Here is a 26,412-nt window from a genome sequence, read left to right as displayed (position 1 = left end):
TCGGCACGTTGACGCGCAAAACATTTGAAGGCGGAATCTAGCGTTTAATTTTCCCGTTGGCGCTGCTGCCCTTTGTTTTACTACACCTCTGCGAGTGTGCCGTGTCCCACCAAGAAATTGCCCGTCAACAATCGCGCCGGTGAGGGGAAAAAAAAACGAAAAAGTAGCGGAACGTTGGCAGCCGTGCGGGGAGCGCAGCGCAGCGCCTCTGGCGGCGGCCGCGCGCACTAGCGCGACCTCGAGAGGCCGCCAAGCCGCGGAGCGCAGAGACGAGTCCAGTCTGCAGCGGACGGCGGCCGGCAAAGGTGTGTGGGCGCGCGAGCAAGTCACAGAGTAGCGGATAGGGTTAGGTGTGGAGAGGAGAGGCGAGTGCTGAGGGCTAGTCAGGCAGGGAGAGAGTGCGATGGAGGGCCCTCGGCTGACCGCGCTGCTGCTGCTGCTGACGCTGGCTCTGGCCGCTGACACAGCCAGCGCCAAGGGCGAGAAGTCGCTCGAGTACAAGATACGCGACGACCCGGACCTCTCACAGGTAAACACGGCCGCACTCGGGCGCGCTGCCGCTTCTGTAGCAGCCTGCAGCGTCTGCAGCTGCACTGTGAAGCGCTTGGCGCGGGGTGCTCCCAACTCGCTGCCTAAGCGTCTCTGCGTGCGCTGTAATTAGTGTAATCGTATGCCTTCACTGTCCGCACGAGATCGACCTACATATATACTCCGCGAACCAAGCACAGTGCATGGCGGACGGTACATCTTATGTCACTATTAACATCGATTTTCGTTCTTACTTCGTACGTATGTTCGGCGAGGAAAAAGACGACTACGTCTCTGTGCGCATCTTAATGTCTCATCTTTTTCTCACGCTCCGTACGCGAAGTATACGAAGCGGAGCAAAGTTTGGCGTTCTGCTCCAAATTGGCCAACCGGGATCGACCGACCACCGTCCCATCCCGTGCCAGTGGCGTCATTTGGATGCGGCTCTCCCGGTCGTTGTCGCTGAGCGATGAGCGCACCCCCTTCCCTCTTCCCGCCAAGAAAAATGTCCCTGGCAGTGCCGGGAATTGAACTCGGAACCTCCGAATGCTGAGGTCCGTAGACGGACCGACGTACGCGAAGCTGCCAGCATAATGTTCGCGCGGTCTCCTTCGAATACAACCTCTCTAAAGTTAACCAACGGCGTTCCACGACATGGTCTTACTTCCAGTAACGTTCTCCGATCACTCTGCCACACTTCCGTATGGGGTATACAGATATACCTTGCGGCCTTGTAACCGCGCCTCTGAATTCGTCCCGTGTTTACTGTGGCAACAGCTTGATACGGACTCCAAACACTGGACCAGTACTCTAGAATTGCTCGCAGTAACATCTTGCATGCATTTTCTTTCACTAACGCGACACATCTTCCCAGCATTAATCCAACACATCTGACACTTCCAATCTTCTCACTGGATATTCATTTTTCTTGACAGTCTTTTGACACGCTGCTTGTCAATATTCCGCTAAATAGATGATCTGATATGTAGGTGTCTGTGATATGTACCTAGATTCTTCACGTAATATCGGTTCTGGAAACTTTGTAAGTAGGTTCTAAATCACGAAACCATTTTGAGAACCGCCGTAGGATCTCAGTTTTATCATCCAAGAGTGCAACCATGTGTGCGTATATAAAACATTACTGGGCATTTTCAAATTGCCCTGTTTTAACTGATAATCGAACGAATTACATGGGACTTTTAATTATTTTTTTTAAGAAAAATGAGACAGCTACATATTACTGTCATTTCATTGCCTTTTCTCTTGTATTCCTTGGGTATTAATTGACAGTTTCTTTAAGGATGTTTGATGGTGCGGGTGACCATGCGTGAGGTGGGGAAAGAGTGAATGTAGTAGTTTAAAACTTATTCCCTCTTGTTTTCTAACACTGCTAACACTGCACACATTTTTAACGACATTCGTTCGTGCTAATTTTCGTAAGGGCGATGATGACATCAAGGTTGAGTGCCCACAAAAGTCCCCCCCCCCCTCCAATACACACACACACGTCTCATTTTCAGTGGTTTGCTTCGTCAAGTTATGCCCGAGACAGTCTCCGGTGGGTTAATCCAACATGTCGCGTTCTTATTTCATGGCAGCCATAGTGGCAGTGCCTGGCAGTCACATGAGTGGGATACCACAAGGAAAGCGAGATGTGCAAATTATACAATACAAATCAGCAACGTTCATAGGTACCCGTTTCTGACGTGTTGACATCTTAGTGGAGGCTCTCTGATAAACAACTGAAGCTCTCGTGATGAATTTCCGAAATTTGCATTACCATCGTAAATTTGATGACAAAGTAGAAGATGGACTTTATTATCACGTTTTCCAAATACGTCACCATTTCTTCGACCTATCAACGTATACGTTTGTTATTGCTTCGAAGTCTCACTTGGCACGCGTTCCACACACGAGGAATATTCTATTACGGGTCGCACCAGTGCTTTGTAAGGAACGCTCTTTGTAGACTGCATGTCCCCGGTGCTCTACCAGTGAAGCGAAATCTGTCATCTGCTGTATCCATAACCGAACGTATATGATTGTTCCGTTCCGTATCTCCACAAAGACACACAGGTATTTGTGTAAATTGGCCGACTCCAACTGGGACTCGCTGGTGGTACTACGCAGTTTGAGCTTTATCAAATGGACAGTTTTATATTGCTGAACATTTAAAGCAATTTGGCATCACTTTTTGAATCTCATCCAGATCTACGTGGATAGTTGCGTAGGTTTTTTTCTAGTAGTATTCCGTTAGAAACAAACACATCATCTGCGTAAACGCCGACGTTGCTAGTGGTATTGTTCGCAACGCCATCAGCGTCCAACTTGTATAAGAATGGTCCCAACAGACTTCCCTGATGATACTTCTACATCTGTCGACGACTCGCCATCCAAACTAACTTCTTGTGTCCTCCGTACCAAGAAATCCTCAATCCAGACGCAGTTTTCGTATCCGCGCTGTTCCAGACGAAGATTGTCATCTTCAGGTTAAATCAGGTGGTTTTCATATTCATATGGCATCGATGTCTGAGTTGCTGTCACAGTACTCTAAAAGTCTGCTCCATTGATGTTGGTGGAGCAATTGTAGGTGCGAAGCATTTGCTGTATACCAGTATACCACTGACGTAGGTTTAGAATGGTATGAAAAAAAGCATGTGTTCCATTTAACGTACCTTCTGACCCAACTGTCAATACAGCTGTCAAGTAGCCTCATTACGAAATAAACTTTCGTAATTCGACGACTCACAAATAACTGCTCCAGCAAAAGTTTAACACCTACTGTAGCTCCACTAACACCAGAGGAGCCAGTGTTGTGTCGCCAAATGAGACATCGACACCACATGGATATCGAGACCACCTGACATAACCTAGAGACGTCAATGACGCCGAAACAGACCTCTTGTGATAAACAGTGTAATCCAACTCTGCAGGGTCTTCATCTCACGGCATAACGTCAAAGTTCCAGGCGTTCTGTTTTTACAGCGTTGATTTTTTCTGCACTTTTTTAAGGGATATCACAATTATTGTGTCAGACAGGTTGAACGTATGACATTATCCTGGATGGAGGTATCCAGTTTTTTACTGGCACCTAAGTACGGTAATTCTTGTTTTCTGAACAATTAACTTTCCGACATAATCACAAACTATTTCAGTAAGAAGTACGTGCCTCGGTTGCTGACAGTAAGGCGCAGTTCACTGCAACCACTGAGGAAATCACAATGGACACGGGTGGCCGGTCCGGCCGCTGTGGCCGAGCAGTTCTAGGCGCTTCAGTGCGGAACCACGCACTATCCTGGCAGGTTCGAATCCTGCCTCGGGCATGTATGTGTGTGATGTTCTTAGGTTAGTTAGGTTTAAGTAGTTCTAAGTTCTAGGGGACTGATGACCTCAGACGTTAAGTCCCATAGTGCTCAGAGCCATTTGCACAGGGGTCGCCCAAACCGGAATTTCGTGTTCAAATAGTCTGAGACTACAGGAAAGTGGTTTTGAAAACGAGCACTTGAATATCAAGTGACTGAGTTGCTGGCGTCTCCTCTCAGGCCTAAAGCAACACCTGGTGCGCCCCAGGGCACTGTACTAGGACCGCTGCTGCTGGACACTCTTACTTGAAAACTTAGGTTTTCCGTAGCGGCCGGAGCTCTGTGTCGGGTAATCATCTGCGATGTCGCCTTAATGTCGAGTTGTAGGGCTGTAGCAGCTGGTGAAGTGGGCTGCACAAACCGCCTCGCCTTCCATTTTTCGGACACTCCTGCGAAAAGTTTCCGCACCGACATTAACGAAGGTTACATCAATCGTGTTTTCAAGAGCTCTCGAACGTTATGAAAAAAGCTATATTTCCTTCAATTGCTCGGCTGATGGAAGAATTAAGAGGATTAGACAAAAGTCAAAATTACAGCCCCATCTGCGTGCTATGATTTGGCGGAAACCGCGTTTCGACATCTTGAACCGTTCACCACATGGACGGCGCCTTCAGTGATACGCGACTCACGGTGCACGACCGAGCGAGGAAGAAATGGAGTCCTTATCTTATTTTGACGATCGGTGCGCGAGATAAGTCGTGGAGGCGCCACGCTCTCAGTGCGGCCTCTCTGCAATAAAGTTTAAAATGCCAGCCACCGAGAGGTGCTCGCGAGCACGCCGCTTCGTTTGAGTTCCCTCGACTTGTCTGTTACACTTTCGTGTCTGTGTGCTAGTTAATCCATTACTTCTACTCTGGACTGTGTTGTGAGGACTGCGACTATTAATCAGAATAAAAAAGTACGTAATTGTGCGTCAGTCAAATGGTTCAAATGGCTCTGAGCACTATGGGACTCAACTGCTGAGGTTATTAGTCCCCTAGAACTTAGAACTAGTTAAACCTAACTAACCTAAGGACATCACAAACATCCATGCCCGAGGCAGGATTCGAACCTGCGACCGTAGCGGTCTTGCGGTTCCAGACTGCAGCGCCTTTAACCGCACGGCCACTTCGGCCGGCGTGCGTCAGTCAGAAAGTTTTATATCATCCACTTTATGCTGCGATGGTTAACTGCTGTCATCGGATAGAAGGGATCTCTTACATGCTTACCGCCGACAGCCGTGCAAGAAACGCCTTATGGATGAAAGACCACTTTCTGACTGACGCATACTTACACGGTTTCATACGGGCCGTACCTCCCTGTTACACGGTCCTACGATCAAGTCTCTCAATCAATTCAATTTGTGCTTCCACGCCTGTTTGATGAGGACCCCAAACACTGGAACAGTATTCTAGAGTTGGCCGTCTTCTACTTTCTGTCCTTCGCAAATGCACCGCTCTTTTCCAAAACGCTTTCAACAAATCCAGGTCGCCCATTCGCCTACCCCAATACTAAATTTTGACGCGATATTCCCGTTTGATATTACTATGCATTATCGCCTGATATGCAAAAACGTGATGGACTATAAAAGCTGTTCACCAATCCTGGCTAAAGGCTGGCTGCAAAGTACTAAGAAGTGGTGTTCAGTGAGGAACACAGGTGGAAGGAAGACGTGGCCAGAATGAAAGAGGTAATGTCTGTTTTCGTTAACTTCCTCTTACAGTTACTTTCCTTTCTGTGTCGCCCCGTACTCTCTTAAATAACCTCAACTCCGCTACTTGTATTCTGCTGTTGTCTTGCTTTCCGTTTACCCAACTCTCGTTTTCACATCCCTAGTAATCGTATACTTATTTCGAGCAACTAGTACTATCTAATGGAAACTGTGACTGAATATTACACAAAGTAAACCAAAACACGTGTTATTAAACCTCCACCGAGCGTTTCGAGCTCTTTCACCGCCATCCTCAGTGCTCCCCACTTGAAATTTTTGCTTACTGCAGCCGGTCGTCTGCTTTGCTGTTACATCTTAGCTGTCATCTACGCCGTGGCACATTACTCTGTCAAAAATAGCACAATTACATAAGACTGCGTCTGGAGAGCCGCATACTGAATAGTATTAACATACAAACACCTTGCATTACTGACTATTCGCGAAGACGAACTGTCCATAGATTGTGCAAACTGAACTCGAAATCGACCGTCAGACTTTTCCGCGTATTTTCTTACGAGGGGCCGTCATCTCCAGTAGCTCGTTACAGAGGACTCGCATTCCGTTGTTTCCTTGCCCCCATTTATGCCGCCCGACGGTGTGTGGCGGTGGGTGCTTGTGGTGCCAGTGCGTAGGCGCGTGGCTGGAGCGACTCCCTGTAGTCGGAGTTTTTCGTTGCGCTCATTTCCGGAGACGTATGTGGGAGGAATCAATAACACGAATCCACACTGTTCCTGTAACATAATCTCGTAACAACCTACTCCAAATTGATGTAAAATTGAGTTTAGATCTTAAATCTAATAATCGTCCGACTTAAATTTACGTAAATCGCATACTGAAAATTCTTTCTTTGGCGGAAACTTTATAAGAAGAAGTGCGCCAAGAGATGAAATTATTTGTCTTTAATTTACCGTAATCTGTTTCCACAAAAGTCATGAATAATTAATAGTGCTATTGCTTCCGTTCACTTAATCTCTGAAAACAGCTACGGCCAACAGTTAGGTAATTTCGTAATTTAATTGACCGCAAAAAGAGGAAAGTTATTCCCTTCGGAAAACATAATCCGGAAATAATATCAGACTTCGTAAAATGAATGTGACTGGAATTTCTACGGATGTAACAATTTAATTGGAATCAAAACCAAATGGCGCCTAAAAGGATCGGGAACAAAACGAAAAGCTTCCGTATTTGAGCATTCTGATTCAGTTACGTACTTTACTATCGTTTGCACTGAAGAACGGTTAAATGACGTAATCTCTGTCCCCCTCAACCCCCCCCCCCCCTGCCCCTCCGTGACGCACACCGCCCCTCTTGTAGCGCCTGCCACTGCAGTTCGTTGAACATCTGAGTGAGGCTTTTGCTCACACCAGGAGACTACGCGAAGTAAAGGCCCGCTCTTCATTCGACCTTCTCCATCCCTTTCATTAAGGTCGCAGGCTGGTTAGCAAGAGCCACGAATCAGTCGTGCCAGTGTTTTGTAAACCACTTTTTTTCGTGGATGAATACATTTTTGTTTAAGATTCTCCCAGTGAATCTCAACCTGGTATTTACTTTTGTTGCTATTCACGAACCATCTATTCTCATGGAGCAGCGCGAGGTAGCCACGCGGTGTGAGGCGCCTTGCCACGGTTCGCGCGGCTCCCCCCCCCCCCCCGCCCCCGAAGGTTCGAGTCCTCCCTCGGTCATGGTGTGTGTGTGTGTGTGTGTGTGTGTGTGTGTGTGTGTGTGTGTGTGTGTGTGTGTGTGTGTGTTGTCCTTAGCGTAAGTTAGTTCAAGTTAGATTAAGTTGTGTGTAAGCCTAGGGACCGATAATTCCAACAGTTTGGTCCCATAGGTACTTGCCACCAAATTTCCTCATCGAGTTTTCCGCGCTATCCACTAGATGAGCTATGTATGCCGCAAACAGTAACGACCCTGTAACACCACCCCCGGGAGTACATTTGCAGACGAGGGTTGTCACCTTCCTCTGTATTTTGTGTTTAGAGTGTTAGATATTCGCTATTACAGGCTATTTCACTGTTGTCGTGAAATTTTGGCAGAAACGACGGTAACCAGGGTACCAAGCCGAATGAATCCTATTTGTACCATTAATCTCTAACGAGGCACCGGAGGTCACGGTTAGCTTATATTAAAATACTCGCAAAATATGTTAGAACAACATTCTGAACTTTCTTGGTGGGCTTGAGCTTGAGCATATACAGATAAGTACGACCAGTGGACCATATGTCAAATAACACTGAGTAATTGCATAAGGAACTCATCGGCTTTATGTAGCAAGTCATAGAAAAAGAAAACGTAGACCAATTCCTTTTTGTCTCACAGTTTTTTCGTGAATATTGCATTTTCGTATGTACTAACGTATTTGTATAACAGTTGCACTAACAACCAGTAAACCCCCAATTGTTTAAAGAATGAAACTCCCATATACGAAACAACTTCAAAATTGTGATTACTTAACGAACGAGATAATGGTTAAATATTTGAATTTAAGCACGTAAGCGAGAAAAGGTCGAGAGAAGATTTGAAATTATGTTTAAAGTGTTTTGGAAATTGCGAAGTGCTCTTTTTCTCAAACACTGGGCGAATACACTGTGGTTTGTGAATTTTTGCGCCTCGTGATCTTCGCTCCTCAAGATGTTTTAAACTTTTAGCATAAGGTCAGATTCTTAATGAGCAGATTGTGACGTCATTTTAAATTTCAAAATTCGGTCAGTAAAAATATGCAATACTACCTTAGCGTCCCTTGCTTCGCACGCGTTCGTTTAGTGATAACAATAAAAATATTTTCGTAAACATATATTAGACCTACTGAAAAATTAATTTATGAGAGAGTAGTTTATTTTGTGCAGTTCTGACAAAGCTGATCTGTCGTGGTGCCTGTTAATTAGCTTTCTATGATTTCGTTCACAAATTGCAACACCTTCCAAACTTTTCACGCTAATTAGGGCCGTGGAAGCACTTCCGAGCAGAAAGCGATTCTCGCAGCTGGAGTGGGAGGTATCTGTTAATCTCGCCTCTTGAGTTCTTGTGGTGATATTTCCATAGAAACTTTCATCCCCCGTCTCACTCTTAAGGGTGCAATTTCGAAAAATCCGTTCGTAAACGATGCTTACAAGGTCAACACCCTTCCCGAATCTGAGGTTTCTGTCACTGGACTTGGCGATTGATGAATCAGTGAGGAAACTTCCTTACATATGCAGAGACAACGAGATTTTTGTTGCGCCTGAAAGCTGTCAGATAGGCGATCTGCAAGTGGCACTAAAAATGTTATCTCTGGCACTTTTACTCTGGCACGTTCGCTATCGTGTACGAGCGGCTGTCGATGTGACACGCGGAAATGTTATCGCACGAATTGTGCTTTCTGTTTGTTTAGTTAGCAAGTTGCGAAATACAGGTTCCCACGTGAAGTGCGGTGTCACGAGTTCTATTATTTTATTACTAAATGCCATTTCAGTATTGAAAGAATTTTTACTTTTACAGTAATAGCCTTTATTTTAGTATCTGAAATTTTCATATCACATATTGCGAGAAGTCGTAGTAAACATACGTAATCTTTTTTGAACGCAGTTGTAATATATATACTTGAGTACCAAGCAAAAAACAGGATCTAAAACACACACACTGTGTGTGTGTGTGGGGGGGGGAGTTAGATCCTGGTTTTATGTAATCTTTTATCTACACCTACATAATTGCTGAGCAGTTCACACTTAAGTGCCTGCAGACGGTCCATCGAACAACTTTCACCTTATTTCTCTGCCGTTGCACTCTCGAACAGGGAAAGATGGACTTTTTTTCTGTGCGAGCGCAGATATTTTATTACGATCATTCCTCCATATGTAGGTGGGCGGCAACAAAATATTTTCGCATTCGCAGGAGAACGAAGGAGACAAAGTCGTGGGAATATCTCGCTGCGACGAAAACCATCATCCCTTTAATGATTACCTCCCCAACACACGTGTCATGTCCGCGACGCTCCCTCCCCTATTCCGCGATAACACAAAACGAGATGCCCTTCTTTGAACTTTTTCGATGTCCAATGTGGTATAGATCCAATGTCGTGCAGCAATACTGCGGAAGTGGACGGACAATCGTAGTAAAGGCACTGTGTTTTAGTAGACCTGTTGCACGTTCGAAGGGTAATGTCTTTAGGCCCCAGATCACAAATTTCGCGGCACTTAAAACCCATCTTCAGATGACATCTGTATAACAGCGAATCATGGAAGAGTAAAAGAGACTATAAGATATAGTATAATATCAAGAAATCGAAAAAAAAAATCTTTTAAAAACATGTGAAATAAACTGTACTCAAGTAACTTTCATAAGGACTAAGTAGCTCGGAACGTGGAACCCAACATTCTTTACCAGACCGGACCAATAAACCACTAAACAGCAGTACGTCAATGAATCAAAGTGAGCCGGACGTAGGGATCCAAAATGGTCGGTGGAGCCTAAACAAGTTACATCACACTAGGCGTCTGCTATCACGAAGACACGTAAAACGCCGTATAAAAATCTGATGGTGGGGGGGGGGGACTGGCAGCTAAGTGCCGCAATAGCATGAAGCATGTTAGCGGAAAAGGGGCAATACGAATAAAACAAACACGTGTCGCAGCTTTCCTCCGTGTCTTTCCCCGGCTAGCTGCGAGTGTTATGTCCTTCTCCCGTTGCCTGGTGCTGCTGAGTCGCTGACACTGGCGTTTGCTGCCGTTTCCCAGCTGACGGTGGTCAGCCACGCCATGACGGAGCTCCAGCCTCCAGCCTCCAGCCCGGTGGTCGGCAAACGGCGGTTCCAGAGCCGCACGAGGCCCTTTGGCGCCCTTAGTGCGGCCCTTGCAGGAAGTGCAGGTGTAAGTAGGGCGTTTAGGTTTTTATGTCGGTAGCGCCACGTAGCGCTCTGTATGAAAATCACTGACTGTGCTGTGTGCAGTCTCTGTCTGGTTGGACTCACTGTTGGAATATTCGCTTGTGTAGTGTTGGGCAGTTGGATGTGAACAGCGCGTAGTGTTGCGCAGTTGGAGGTGAGCCGCTAGCAGTGGTGGATGTGGGGAGGGAGATGGCAGAGTTTTGAGAGCGGAGGACCTGGACGTTTGTCCGCCAGAAAAAAAAAATATATATATATGAGATAACTTTTGAAAATTATTAAGGTAAATCCATTGTTTGTTCTCTATCGAAATCTTTCATTTGCTAACTATGCCTATTAGTAGTTAGTGCCTTCAGTAGTTAGAATCTTTTATTTAGCTGGTAGTATTGGCGCTCGCTGTATTGCAGTCGTTCGAGTAACGAAGATTTTTGTGAGGTAACTGATTGATGAAAGGTATAGGTTATTGTTAGTCAGGGCCATTCTTTTGTAGGGATTATTGAAAGTCAGATTGCGTTGCGCTAAAAATATTGTGTGCCAGTTTAGTGACGATCAGAATAAGTAAAGAGAGAACTGTCTGAGTACGTTCAGTTCTGCTCAGCTGCCTTTGTATCAAATGACGTAGACGTTTACCAGCGCAGTAATTCATAATTTTTCCAAGGGGACGTTTGACAGGGCGTTCGGAAAGCGGTGGCCCGCGCACAGAAGCGGCATTGTCAGGGGATGCACAACCTGTACTCGCTTCCAGCCGCGCCGCTTTTGCTGTTTGTGCCGATGTCTGCGAAAGTGGGTTGTGGGTTACGCTTAGGAAGTAAAGCGCTTGAGGTAATTTTTAACGCAACGAAGTAGAAGCAAAGCGAAGCACCCGAAGGCATATCTATTGCTTTTAACGGCGTAGAATAGTTTCTTCTGAAGTGTGGAAAACAGCTCAGATACGGTGACAGAAAATAATTATGTTGTAATTAAGTACACTGAGATGAGAAAAGTCAAGGGCTTAGAAAACATCGTTCCTGTGAAACACAACTAGCTCTTTACTCACACGAAGTGTTGAGTGCCGTTGACAAGGGATTTCAGATCAATTCCGTATTGGATTTCCCAAAGGCTTTTGACACTGTACCACACAACCGGCTCGTAGTGAAATTGCGTTCTTACGGAATATCGTCTCAGGTATGTGAGTGGATTTGTGATTTCTTGTGAGAGAGTTCACAGTTCGTAGTAATTGACGGAAAGTCATCGAGTAAAACAGAAGTGATTTCAGGCGTTCCCCAAGGTAGTGTTATAGGCCCTTTGCTTTTCCCTATCTATATAAACGATATGGGAGACAATCTGAGCAGCCGTCTTCGGTTGTTTGCAGATGACGCTGTCGTTTATCGACTAATTAAGTTATCAGAAGTTGAAAAGAAACTGCAGAACTATTTAGAAAAAATATCTGAATGTTGCAAAAAGTGGCAGTTGACCCTAAATAACGAAAAGTGTGAGGTGATGCACATGAGTGCTAAAAGGAACTCGTTAAACTTCGGTTACACGATAAATCAGTCTAATCTAAAAGCCGTAAATTGAACTACATACCTAGGTATTACGATTACGAACAACTTAAATTGGAAGGAACACACAGAAAATGTTGTGGGGAAGGCTAACCCAAAGACTGCGTTTTATTGGCAAGACACTTAGAAAATGTAACAGCCCTACTAAGGAGACTGCCTACACTACGCTTGTCCGTCCTCTTTTAGAATACTGCTGGGCGGTGTGGGATCCTTACCAGATAGAACTGACGGAGTACAGCGAAAAAGTTCAAACAAAGGCAGCACGTTTGTACTATCGCGAAATATGGGAGAGTGTGTCACAGAAATGATACAGGATTTGGGCTGGACATCATTAAAAGAAAGGCGTTTTTCGTTGCGACGGAATCTTCTCACAAAATTCCAATCACCAACTTTCTCCTCCGAATGCGAAAATATTTTATTGACACCGACTTACATAGGGAGGAACGATCACCACGATAAAATAAGGGAGATGAGAGCTCGTACGGAAAGATATAAGTGTTCAAAAATGGTTCAAATGGCTCTGAGCACTATGGGACTTAACATCTATGGTCATCAGTCCCCTAGAACTTAGAACTACTTAAACCTAACTAACCTAAGGACATCACACAACACCCAGTCATCACGAGGCAGAGAAAATCCCTGACCCCGCCGGGAATCGAACCCGGGCGCGGGAAGCGAGAACGCTACCGCACGACCACGAGCTACGGACTATAAGTGTTCATTCTTTCCGCGCGCTATACGAGATTGGAATAATAGAGAATTGTGAAGGTGGTTCGATGAACCCTCTGCCAGGCACTAGAATGTGATTCGCAGAGTATCCATGTAGATGTAGATGGGACGCATCCTAGTATCGTGTCGCACCTGCTTTGGTGCGGCGTGGTGCAGCAACTCGACTCAGAGTCGCTGGGAGTCCCCTGCGGGAATAGTGCTTGTGCAGCCATCCGTAATTGCGAAAGTGTTGACGGTGGAGGATTTCGTGCACGAACTGACCCCTCCGTTACGTCCCACGAATGTTCGATGGGATTCGTGTCGGGTGATCTCACTGCTCAAACCATATACTCAAATTGTCTAGAATGTTCTGTGGCCCCTTGGCACGGGACAACGTCATCCATAAAAATTCCATCACTGTTTGCGAACGTGAACTCGACGGGTACCTGTGAATGGTCCCCAAGTAACCGAACGTAATTATTTTCAGTGAGTGGTCCGGGTAAACGCAGCCCACGACGTGCTGCAGCCACAGCCGACTTGCACTGGGCAACCTGGGTCCGCGGCGTGCTGGGGTCTGCGCCACACTCGAAGTGTGCCATCGGCTCGTACCAGCTGACACCGGCGCTCGTCTGACGAGGCCGCGGTTCTCCGGTCGTGTAGCGCTCAACCGACGTGGTCGCGAGCGCAGCACAGGCGCTGCAGGCTGTGTCTGTGCTGTTAGCGAAGGCACTCGCGTCGGTCGTCTGCTGCCACAGACCATTGACGCCAAATGTCGCCGCACTGTCCCAACGGATACGTTCGTCGTACGCCCCACACTGATTTCTGCAATTATTTCGCGCAGTGTTGCTTGTCTGTTAGCACTGACGACTCTAAGCAAAAGCCGTTGCTCTGGGGTCATTACGTCACTGCGTTGCCCAAAAATTTGGTGTTCTCGGAACACTCGTAAGACTGTGGACCTCGGAATATTGAATTAACTAACCATTTCCGAAGTGCAATGTCCCATTTGCCTATCTCCAAATACGACTCCGCGTTCAGAGCCTGTTAATTCCCGCCGGAAACCTTTTCACACGAATCACCGGAATACAAACGAGACCTCTGCCAGTGCACTGCCGCTTTGCAGCTCGTGTACACGACACTGCGGCCGTCTGTATGTGTGCATGTTGCTATCCCACGACCTTTTCACCTCAGCGCAGCAGGCAGTCATTTGCAAAGCGATTTGACAAGAACTCCGAATCCGAAATAAGTGGAACAGACGACGTGAGTGACAAAGAAATATAAGCTTTGTAATAACACTTGAAGGTAAGCGAAGATACGACAGGTTTTCTACTTTCTATTTTTACATGGTTACCTGTCGTGTCTTTATCTTTAGGCGACTGCTCTGAAGAGACGAGATCTTCCTTTAGAAATGGAGACAGAGTCGCGACCACAGAGACATTTATTTTGATTGTAATCAGTTTCGGTCCGTGTTTGAGCATCCTCAGTGGTAGGCGGTGGGCTGGCGTGTTGTAACTCCACTAATGTCACACCGCCACGACCTTTTTTTTTTTATATCAGTCTTCTGACTGGTTTGATGCGGCCCGCCACGAATTCCTCTCCTTTGGTAACCTCTTCATCTCACAGTAGCATTTGCAGCGTACGTCCTCAATTATCTGCTGGACGTATTCCAATCTCTGTCTTCCTGTGCAGTTTTTGCCCTCTACAGCTCCCTCTAGTACCGTGGAAGTCATTCCCTGATGTGTCAACAGATGTCCTATCATCCTGTCCCTTCTCCTTGTCAGTGTTTTACACATATTCCTTTCCTCTCCGATTCTGCACAGAACCTCCTCATTCCTTACCTTATCAGTCCACCTAATTTTCAACATTCGTCTGTAGCACATCTCAAATGCTTCGATTCTGTCCTGTTCCGATTTTCCCAGAGTCCATGTTTCACTACCATACAATGCTGTACTCCAGACGTACATTCTCAGAAATTTCTTCCTCAAATTGAGGTCTATATTTGATATTAGTAGACTTATCTTGGCCAGAAATGCCTTTTTTGCCATAGCGAGTCTGCTTTTGATGTCCTCCTTGCTCCGTCCGTCATTGGTTATTTTACTGCCTAGGTAGCAGAATTCCTTAACTTCATTGACTTCGTGACCATCAATCCTGATAACTTTCTCGATGTTCTCATTTCTGCTACTTCTCCTTACTTTCGTCTTTCTTCGAATTACTCTCATTCCATATTCTGTACTCATTAGATTGTTCATTCCATTCAGCAGAACATGCAATTCTTCTTCACATTCATTCAGGACAGCAATGTCGTAAGCGAATCGTATCATTGATACCCTTTCACCATGAATTTTAATCCCAGTCCTGAACCTTTCTTTTATTTCCATTATTGCTTCTTCGATGTACAGATTGAACAGTAGGGGGAAGGACTACATCCTTGTCTTACACCCTTTTTAATGCGATCACTTTGTTCCTGGTCGTCGACTCTTCTTATTCCCTCTTGATTAGATTAGATTACATTGAGTTTTCGTTCCACAGACCCAAAAAACGAAATGATTCTCGTGGGTGTGCAACATGTCAGGAGGTATAAAACATTTAAATGTAATACTTACTAGCCTGATCATTTGTCAAGACGTTGTGGAAACAGGTGAATACAGTTGTACATATTGTATGCGACCCTCCTCTCCCTGTGGCTTACTCCTATTTTTCTCACAATTTCAAACATCTTGCACCGTTTTACATTGTCGAACGCTTTTTACAGGTCGAAAAATCCTATGTACATGTCTTGATTTTTGTTTAGTATTGCTTCCATCATCAACCGGAACGTCCGCAGCTCGCGGTCGTGCGGTAGCGTTCTCGCTTCCCACGCCCGGGTTCCCGGGTTCGATTCCCGGCGGGATCAGGGATTTTCTGTGCCTCGTGATGACTCGGTGTTGTGTGATGTCCTTAGGTTAGTTAGGTTTAAGTAGTTCTAAGTTCTAGGGGACTGATGACCTCAGTCCCATAGTGCTCAGGGCCATTTGAACCAACCGGAACGTCACAATTATCTCTCTAGCGCCTTTACCTTTTCTAAGCCTACCATCCTGATGTGAGGATCTGAAGATGTTCAAAAATTGACCGAAATCGGTTACCATCAGAATAAATGTTTTTGCGGTCGAGACCGTTTGTGTGTATTCTTAAAAGTACTTTTAGCCAGACCAGTGTTGTCCACGAGAAATGATCTCAATAATTGTAAAAGATAGTTTTTAACACCCAGAACCGCATGCACGACTCAGAATCAGCCGCAAGAATTAGTGTTTCCTTTTCTTTTTTTATTCGCTTCTACATATTCGTGTGGACAATCGTTTCGCCTCATGAGAAGTCGTCTTATTGATAAGAACATGGAACCGTTCCTCAAGTTAACGACATCCGTCACTCTTTGTTATGAATCAGTTCTTGGCATACCTTTCATTAACATACAGTACTTTTATTAATGTATAATATCGTTCTAACGTATGATATCAAGTTTTATTCGACGTACCTATAGTGTACCTAAGACCTAAAACTGTAAATAATATTTACTAAGTTAATTTTGAGCAACGGCCTTGCCGCAGTGGATACACCGGTTCCCGTGAGATCACCGAAGTCAAGCTCTGTCGGGCGTGGCCGGCACTTGGATGGGTGACCATCCAGCCGCCATGAGCTGTTGCCATTTTTCGGGGTGCACTCAGCCTCGTGATGCCAGTTGAGGAGCTACTCGACCGAATCGTAGCGGCTCCGGTCAAAGAAAACCATCATAACGACCGGCAGACCGGTGTGCTGACACCACGCCCCTCCTATCCGCATCCTCAACTTAGGATGACACGGCGGTCGGATGATCCCGGTGGGCCACTTGTGGCCTGAAGTCGGAGTGCACGTTAATTTTAGAAAGAGTTGTGGAATGAAACAAATGAGGAGCCGAGTATTGAGAAAGGTGTGCTCAGATGGTCTGGACACACAGTGGATGGACGAGAGGAGACAGACGAAACAAGAGTACAAGACGAGTGTTTACGGGAGAGTATGAGCCATCTGTGTAGTTGAAGTTTAAAAAATGTGGTCCTCAAAAGACATTTTATTCGTCAGTGTTTGGCTGATGTGATTGACGAGTTGGCCGGTCCCCGCTGCAGCCAGCCCGTGTGGCAGTTGCTGCTGCGTGCCGCGCTTCGCCGACTCTGGGCGGCGCGAGAGGAAGCGGCGGCCCGTATTGGGGACAGCCGGCCATTAAGGCCGGCCGCGCAGCGCAGCTACAAGCTACCAGCTACAAGCTACCAGCCACCAGCTACCAGGCACCAGTGCGCACGAGTGAGCGCGTCTCCGCTGCTGGGCGCATGACGTCACAGACGAACTCTCGGCGCTAGTGGTGGGTACGACCGAACGGAAACGATCGAGTCACTCGGTTACTCGAAAACAATCGACGCATTCGGTTATAGTTTTGCGTAACGGTTGAATTATTCAGCCAGTCTGTGGGAGCAGCCGAATGAAAACAGTCGAGTAACTTCAAATGAATCTGCCAGGAAGTTCCATATCAGCGCACACTCCGCTGCAGAGTGAAAATCTCATTCTGGAAACATCCCCCAGGCTGTGGCTAAGCCATGTCTCCGCCATATCCTTTCTTTCAGGAGTACTAGTCCTGCATGGTTCGCAGGAGAGCTTCTGTAAAGTTTGGAAGGTAGGAGACGAGGTACTGGCAGAAGTAAAGCTGGGAGGACGGGGCGTGACTCGTGCTCGGGTAGCTCAGTTGGTAGAGCACTTCCCGGGAAAGGAAAATGTCCCGAGTTCGAGTCTCTGTCCGGCACACAGTTTTAATCTGGCAGGAAGTTTCATATCAGCACACACTCCGCTGCAGATTGAAAATCTCATTCTGGATTACTTCAAATGGTTCAAATGGCCCTGAGCACTATGAGACTTAACATCTGAGGTCATCACTCCCCTAGACTTAGAACTACTTAAACCTTACTAATCTAAGGACATCACACACATCCATGCCCGAGGCAGAGTTCCAACCTGCTGCGACCGTAGCAGCAGCGCGGTTCCAGACTGAAGCGCCTAGAACCGCTCGGCCACACCGGCCGGCAGTTTCACTTGTCGCTTGGACTATTACTCAACAATTTTTTTCAGTAAAGGCAGTCTATGGGAGCAACTGAATGAAAACCTTCCACGCCGTTGCAGCTTTGCATATTGACTGAATTATTCATTCTTTCTTTTCAACTTATTTTCTGCTTTTTATTCTTGTGTGTGTGTGTGTGTGTGTGTGTGTGTGTGTGAAATTTTTCGATTGATTTCGAATATTTTTATGAGATTACAAGAGAGACATTTGCTAAGTTTGAGGTTTATTTCAGTTCCTCTTCAACCGTGTCAACCAATATATTGCTTCCTCGTACGTACATCTCCCTAAAAGACCACGGATGCAAATATTACGAGAGAATCGATCTCACAGCTAGCAGTTGTCGTTGTTAACCGCGAAACATTCGCGACTGGAACAGGAGAATAGGGAAACAGCTGTGCTACAGCAACTGCTCTTCGACACACGCCAGAAAAGAAAGCGACTTAATATTGCGTTGTCCAGTTCTGAGCTAAGTTCAAAGTTTCAAGTCTTTGGCTTATGGGGAAGTTAACATAAAATCCCGTGCAAATTTGTACCGGACAGACAGACAAACCGAAAAACAAAGTGGTGCCCTCCGCCACACAGCAGACTCTAAAGCGAGTTAATATTGCAGTGCCGTCCATCTATGAGACAAGTTGAAAGTCTCAAGTCTCTAGCTTGTATGGAAGTTAGTTTGAAGTCAACTGCAAAATTTTTACCGGACAGTCAAGAAACCGACCTAATAAAACCGTGTTAAAATGGTTCTTCATTGATACTGTATATATATAAATTTACAGCACAGCGCAAGATGAAACTTCCTGGCAGATTAAAACTGTGTGCCCGACCGAGACTCGAACTCGGGACCTTTGCCTTTCGCGGGCAAGTGCTCTACCATCTGAGCTACCGAAGCACGACTCACGCCCGGTCCTCACAGCTTTACTTCTGCCAGTATCTCGTCTCCTACCTTCCAGATGGTAGAGCACTTGCCCGCGAAAGGCAAAGGTCCCGAGTTCGAGTCTCGGTTGGGCACACAGTTTTAATCTGCCAGGAAGTTTCATATCAGCGCACACTCCGCTGCAGAGTGAAAATCTCATTCTGGAAACAGCACAAGATACTTAACTTTTGAAACCGTCCGAAAATTGATACTTACTGTCACAACTACGATATTCTGTATTTTAGTAAGTAAATTATTAGTATTTTTGGAAACGCGCTTTGTATTCACGTGTCCTCGAAATAAAATACTTTACTTGTCTGTAAAGAAGAGTTTGACAGAGCACTGAAAGACCTGAGTCGAAACAAGGCCCCGGGAGTAGACAACATTCCATTAGAACTACTGACAGTGTTGGGAGAGTCAGTCCTGACAAAACTCTACCATCTGGTGAGCAAGATGTATGAGAGATGTGAAATACCCTCAGACTTGAAGAGGAATATAATAATTCCAATCCCGAAGGAAGCAGGTGTTGACAGATGTGAAAATTACCGAACTATCAGTTTTTTAAGTCACGGCTGCAAAATAAAAACGCGAATTCTTTACAAACGAATGGAAAAACTGGTAGAAGCGGACCTCGGGGAAGATCAGTTTGGATTCCGTAGAAATATTGTAAAACGTGAGGCAACACTGACCCTACGACTTATCTTACAAGAAAGATTAAGGAAAGGCAAACATCTTTTGACAATGTTGACTGGAATACTCTCTTTCACATTCTAAAGGTGGCAGGGGTAAAATACAGGGAGCGAAAGGCTATTTACAATTTGTACAGAAACCAGATGGCAGTTATAAGAGTCGAGGGACATGAAAGGGAAGCAGTGGTTGGGAAGGGAGTGAGATAGGGTTGTAGCCTCTCCCCGATGTTATTCAATCTGTATATTGAGCAACCAGTGAAAGAAAAAAATAGAAAAATTCGGAGTAGGTATTGAAATCCATGGAGAAGAAATCAAAACTTTTTAGGTTCCTCGGTGACATTGTAATTATGTCAGAGACAGTAAAGGACCTGGCAGTGCAGCTGAACGGAATGGACAGTGTCTTGAAAGGAGGATATAAGATGAACATCAACAAAATCGAAACGAAGGTATGGAATGTGGTCTAACTAAATCAGATGATGGTTAGGAAACCAGATTAGGAAATGAGACAAGCTAGTAGATGAGTTTTGCTATTTGGGGAGCATAATAACTGATGTTGGTCGAAGTAGACTGGAATAGCAAGAAAAGCGTTTCTGAAGAAGAGAAATTTGTTAACATCGAGGATAGATTTAAGTGTCAGGAAGTCGTTTCTGAAAGTATTTGTATGGAGTGTAGCCATGTACGGAAGTGAAATATGGACGATAAATAGTTTGGACAAGAAGAGAATAGAAGTTTTCGAAACGTGGTGCTACAGAAGAATGCTGAAGATTAGATGGGTGGATCACATAACTAATGAGGAGGTATTGAATAGAATTGGGGAGAAGAGACGCTTGTGGCACAACTTGACTAGAAGAAGGGACCAGTTGGTAGGACATGTTCTGAGGCATCAAGGGATTGGGCAGCGTGGAGGGTAAAAATCGTAGAGGGAGACCAAGACATGAATACACTAAGCAGATTCATAAGGATGTAGGCTGTAGTAGGTACTGGGAGATGATGAAGCTTGCACGGGATAGAGTAGCATGGAAGGCTGTATCAAACCAGTCTCAGGACTGAAGACCGCAACAACAACAAGAACTTGTCAACCGTAGTCGTGGTTCATGTTTAACCGAAAAGGCTGAAAAAGTGTATAAATGAAATGATTCAAACCAGGGGACTGTGCGAAAACGTCCATATGCTTGGCGCAACCGACAGAACTCGTGTGTGTCAGTTGTTTCTCAATGAGTGGAACCACTCACACCCGGCAAAAGACTGAAAACACCCAGACAGCCGCAAAGAGCAGTTTTCCATTCGCTTCTTCAACTCGCCTGACAAGACACAACGACCAATCTGTCGCTCCGTCACTGCTTGGCGCCCACACTCGCGTGTCGGAGACTGGGGATTCGTGAAGTGCAGTCGTTTCCGCTCAGTCGCTTTCGTTTGATTGGTGATTTGTTAGTCGGCGTGTAGCGGTTTTGGACGTCCCACGTCTTCCCGAGGTTGTTTCGCTGGTAAGCCCTTACACTCCCTACACACAGTGCCCATCTCTCCCTCGACGGGATTTCTGGAGACACGAAGGACGTCATTCGCGGCCATCGATGTGCTTTGGACTGAGAGGCGTTCGTGTGCGTACTGTCGTGGTTGTGCGGGCAGCCGCAGCCACTCACACCGTATTCTCTCACAGTGGATAAGTATTTTGACAGTTATGGGATTACTCTTGTAATAATAAAGACGTTATTTACTTTTTCCATCTGTCTCGTTCTCATTTGACTGTCCCTTGTATGCTGCTTCTTATCTGGTATTGCTTCGGTATCTGTATAGGACGAACGCTTATTTTGTATAAAAATCCGACAGTACGAGCAGAAATGTGTAGTTTATTACAAAAAAAAAAAAAAGTAGAGCATTTGTGACGTATGATTGAGGAATCGGCAGAAAACTGAATGATTGCTACCAAACTGAAGTTCAGCCTCCTGCTGCTGTCGGAGCGATGTGAGTGACACAGTCCAGCAACACAGGAGCTCACTGGAGGACCGTGACGTGTAAAAAGTGACGAGTCTCAGTACAGCGTCCAAGACCGTCTGTTACCTTTCCGACCTGCTGAAGTGCAGAAGCGACATGGCATTAATACTGGGAATCTCGGAGAAACCGGGACAACTGTACTTGTACTTGTGTGACAGCAGTACAAGAGGCCAGTGCTCGGGCAGCTGAGCCCTGAATGAGCAGCCGAATTCCTCGTACCACACGATGACGTTTTGTACCGGTGCTGCAGGAAGCTGCATTTGGCAGTCAGTACGGCGCTGCTCTACAAACATAAACGGGTCTTTGACAGTCGTAAACGTGCGCAAATATTATTGGTCCAGGTTCTTCGAAACAACTTCGTTCTTTCAATTTTGAAAGAGACATTCATCTCCGAAGACACTAGTTACACTTTGTGCCTGAAGTCCGTACAGGTTATAAAGTCAGCTGCGTGGACTGCAAGCAACTCTTCCAAACGTCGTGTGGGTGGACGACGTGAAGACTTGCAAAGACGTCTTTCTTAAATCTTCGTTTATGAAAACAGACTGTGTTTTTCTTTCAGTCTACCTGCCATTTTTCTTGACGACGGGATACTCGAGTTTCTCACGTGTGGATTCTTAAAATAATCTTTGGCGTTGTGTAACAGCACGTTAAATCGTTCTGCAGTCCTAAGATTCGCAGGAGCTGCATTGAGGACGTCCGTAGCCCGTCTCATCACGACTGCGTTAAGTTGGACTGAGCAGATGTTGGCACCGACCGAACACTTCGAAAGCGACTGTCGGAGAAAAAAAAAGTCTGAAACGTTTCGAGTTGCAGCTCCACAACACTGATCGCCCTTCGTCTCTATTCCAGGTCTGCGCGCTAAACACTCAGGTGACTATTTGCCGGACCTGGTCATTGTTTCCCTTCAGACGTTACCGGCGGGACACAGTGGTATCAGCCATCCAACTTCCTGGTTTGGGCTGCTGTCGCCGACACCAGAAGATCGCTGGCCACTGAGATGTTGTCGTCTCATGCAGCTCTCCACTCTTCTCTGCCCTGTCTCAGCACCTTCATCTCCCAAAACATCCTTCTAACTCTTCGCCTGTCTCTACACTTTTTACCACCCACTTCTATGGAGTACTAAATTATGTCTCAGGAACGTGCCCTATCAACCAATCCCTTCTTTCATCGAAGTTTCAATTTTTTTTTCCAGTTCTATTAGGTACCTCGTCATTACTTATGCGATCTACCCATCTAAACTTCAGCACTTTCCTCCTAGGGCCCCATTTGAAAAGCTTCTATTCTCTCCTTATCTAAACTGTTTATAGCCCATGTCTCACTTCCATACGTCGCTGCACTACAGACAAATACCTTCAGAAAAGACTTCCTAAGAGTTACATTTATATTACATGTTAGACCGAGCGAGGTGGCGCAGTGGTAGCACACTGGACTCGCATTCGGGAGGACGACGGTTCAATCCCGTCTCCAGCCATCCTGATTTAGGTTTTCCGTCATTTCCCTAAATCGTTTCAGGCAAATGCCGGGATGGTTCCTTTGAAAGGGCACGGCCGATTTCCTTCCCAATCGTTCCCTAACCCGAGCTTGCGCTCCGTCTCTAATGACCTCGTTGTCGACGGGACGTTAAACACTAACCTTACCTAACCTATATTACATGTTAACAAATTTTTCTTCTTCAAAAAAGCGTTTCGTGCCATTACCAGTTCACATTTGTGTCCTCTTTACTGCGGCCGTCGTATGTTATTTTACTGCATACGTAGCAAAAATCATCTGCTATTTTTAGTGTATCTTTTCCTAATCGAGTTTCCTCATCAGTGCCGGAGCTAATTCGGCTATATGCCATTACTGTTTCTTTGCTGTTGCTGATGTTCATCTTATATCCTTCCAACTCCATTTGCTATAGATGACAGAATTATAATGTTGTCGGCAAACTTCAGAGTCCTTAATTCGTCTTCATGAACGTTCATTGATCCTCTAAATTTCTCTTTGGTTTCGTATACTACTTGCTCAATGTATAGATTGAATAACATCAAGTGTACGCTACAATAATGGCTCACTCACTTCTCAACCAGCACTTCCCTTTTCTTGTCTTCGACTCCTACACTAAAGTGCCAAAGAAAGTGGTATAGGCATATGTTTTCAAATACAGAGATGTGTAGTAAACAGGCAGAATACGGAGCTGCGGGGGGCAACGCCGATACAAGACTACTCTGTGGCGCAGTTGTTAGATCGGTTACTGCTGCCGCAACGGCAGGTTACCAAGATTTAAGTGAGTTTGAACGTGGTCTCATAGTCGGCGCACGAGCGACGAAACACACCATCGCTGCGGCCGGAAAAATATCCTACAAGAATCGGATCAACGACGACTGAAGAGAATCGTTCAGTGTGACAGAAGTGCAGCCCTTCCTCGAATTGCTGCAGATTTCAATGCAGGGCCATCAACAAGTGTCACCGTGTGAACCATTCGGAGCCGATGCCCTACTCGTGTATCCTTGATGCCTGCAGGACACAAAGCTTTCGCCTCGCCTGGGCCCTTCGGCACCGACAATGGACTCTTGATGACTGGAAACATGTTGCCTGGTCGGACGAGTCTCGTTTCAAATTGTATCGAGCTGATTGTACGGTTATGGAGACAGTTTCATGAATGCATGGACTCTGAATGTCAGCAGGGGACTCTTCAAGTTGGTGGAGGCTCTGTAATGGTGTGGGGCGTGTGCAGTTGGAGTGATACGGGACCCATACGCCTAGATACGACTCTGACAGGTGACACGTACTTAAGCATCCTGTCTGATCACCTGCATTCATTCATTTCGCATTCTGAAGGACGTGGGAAATTCCAGCAGGACAATGCGACACCCGACACGTCCAGAATTGCTACACAGTGTCACTCCTCTGAGGTTAAACGATTCCGCCGGACATCAAATTCCCCAGAGTTTTATTGAGTATATCTGGGATGCCTTGCAACGTGCTGTTGACAGATCTCCCGTCCCTCGTACTCTTACCGATTTATGGGCAGTCCTGCAGGATTCATAATGTCAGTTCCCTCCACATTAGTCGAGCCCATGCCACGTCGTAATACGGCACTTCTGCAGGCTCGCGAGGGCCCTACACGATATTAGGGAAGTGGATCAGTTTATATGATTCTTCAGTGTATAACTGCGGTCTTGTTTCTACGCAAGTTCTATCAAACCTTTCGCTCCCTGTATTGTATTCCTCAAACCTTCCGAATTTCCAAGAGTGTAGTCCAGTAACAGTGCCAAAAGATTTGTCTAACCGTGGGACCGCACGAACTTCCGCTCACCGATTTGATTCCCACTGACAGGATGTATAGTGCACGACTAGCACTAGAACAAATGTAAACAGAGAGACGCAACTCTCAACCGTTCCTGGAAAACCGAGTTTGAACATTTCGGCCGCGCTTATATGGTTCGTATGGTCGCTAGCGTTCAAAGAGTCCGCAGCCGAGCGACTGTGCAGTTCTTTTTGAAGCGCGAAATCTCTGAGCTCAAACCCGCTGCCGGTACTTTGTTTTCATTCACACGTAATTCTAAGAACAAATTTGTTATGACTGTGGAAATCTTAACATTTATTTATTACTACCGTGATCTTTATCGTGGAATAAGGAGAGAAATTTTTTTCGTTAGAAGATTGCAAATAAAAGAGAGATACCCGAGAACTTTCAATCAAACCAGATGATACTGATCGAACACACGCGGCAGTCTATTTTGAAGTGGTGGTCGTTCCCTACACATCCTGTCAGTCTCTATCAAATCGGTGACGGGAGTTCGTACGGTCTCCTTCTTACGTGTAAAGATGGCATTAATGCAGGTTTGATTTCATTAAGCTGTGCTTTAAGGGAAATCGTAGGATGAGTAATGCCTAGCGTGTGCTGCATCAAAACGAGAGAAAAAAGGCGGGATCGATTGCTGTGGCATCGTGAGGCATCAGGGAATCGTCAGTTTAGCACTGGATTCACAGAGGAAGACTACACTGTAGTTCCTTCTCTAGATTGTCGCTCAGATGACAAAATGGTAGATATCGAAATAGACGACAGAGGGATAGAGAAACAATTAAAATCGCTCAAAAGAGGAAAGGCCGCTGGACCTGATGGGATACCAGTTCGATTTTACACAGAGTACGCGAAGGAACTTGCCCCCCTTCTTGCAGCGGTGTACCGTAGGTCTCTAGAAGAGCGTGGCCTGCCAAAGGATTGGAAAACGCCACAGGTCATCCCCGTTTTGAAGAGGGACGTCGAACAGATGTGCAAAACTATAGACCTTTATCTCTAAAATCTATCAGTTGTAGAATTTTGGAACACGTATTATGTTCGAGTATAATAACTTTTCTGGAGACTAGAAATCTACTCTGTACGAATCAGCATGGGTTTCGAAAAAGACGGTCGTGTGAAACCCAGCTCGCGCTATTCGTCCACGAGATTCAGCGGGCCATAGACACGGGTTCCCGGGTAGATGCTGTGTTTCTTGACTTCCGCAAGACGTTCAGTACAGTTCCCCACAGATTTAATGAACAAATTAAGAGCATATGGACTATCAGACCAATTGTGTGATTGAAGAGCTCCTAGATAACAGAACGCAGCATGTCATTCTCAATGGAGAGAAGTCTTCCGAAGTAAGAGTGATTTTCAGGTGTACCGCAGGGGAGTGTCGTAGGACCGTTGCTATTCACAATATACATAAATGACCTTGTGGATGACATCGGAAGTTAACTGAGGCTTTTTGCTAATGATGCTGTAGTATGTCGAAAGGTTGTAACAATGGAAAATTGTACTGAAATGCAGGAGGATCTGTAGCGAATTGACGCATGGTGCAGGGAATGGCAATTGCATCTCAATGTAGACAAGTGTAATGTGCTGCGAATACATAGGAAGATAGATCCCTTATCATTTAGCTACAAAACAGCAGGTCAGCAACTGGAAGCAGTTAATTCCATAAATTATCTGGGAGTACGCATTAGGAGTGATTTAAAATGGAATGATCATATAAAGTTGATCGTCGGTAAAGCAG

At 45.7% G+C, this 26,412-nt stretch overlaps 1 protein-coding gene across 3 annotated transcripts in view; it reads left to right on the top strand.

The window, feature by feature from the left end:
• The first annotated feature begins 290 nt into the window (after positions 1 to 290).
• Positions 291 to 26,412, top strand: part of LOC126215255 (fasciclin-1) — a 662,934-nt gene continuing 636,812 nt past the window's right edge. For all 3 annotated transcript variants that reach the window (XM_049941931.1, XM_049941930.1, XM_049941929.1), the window contains exon 1: positions 291 to 529. In XM_049941931.1, coding sequence (XP_049797888.1) covers positions 404 to 529 — 126 coding nt within the window. In that variant the 5' untranslated portion in view covers positions 291 to 403. The remainder of the gene's footprint in view (positions 530 to 26,412) is intronic.

Source organism: Schistocerca nitens, chromosome 12 (genome assembly GCF_023898315.1).
Source record: "Schistocerca nitens isolate TAMUIC-IGC-003100 chromosome 12, iqSchNite1.1, whole genome shotgun sequence".
NCBI classification, from domain to species: Eukaryota; Metazoa; Arthropoda; class Insecta; order Orthoptera; family Acrididae; genus Schistocerca; species Schistocerca nitens.
The sequence above is the reverse complement of the archived record's forward strand: the minus strand, read 5'-3'. Positions and strand labels throughout refer to the sequence as shown.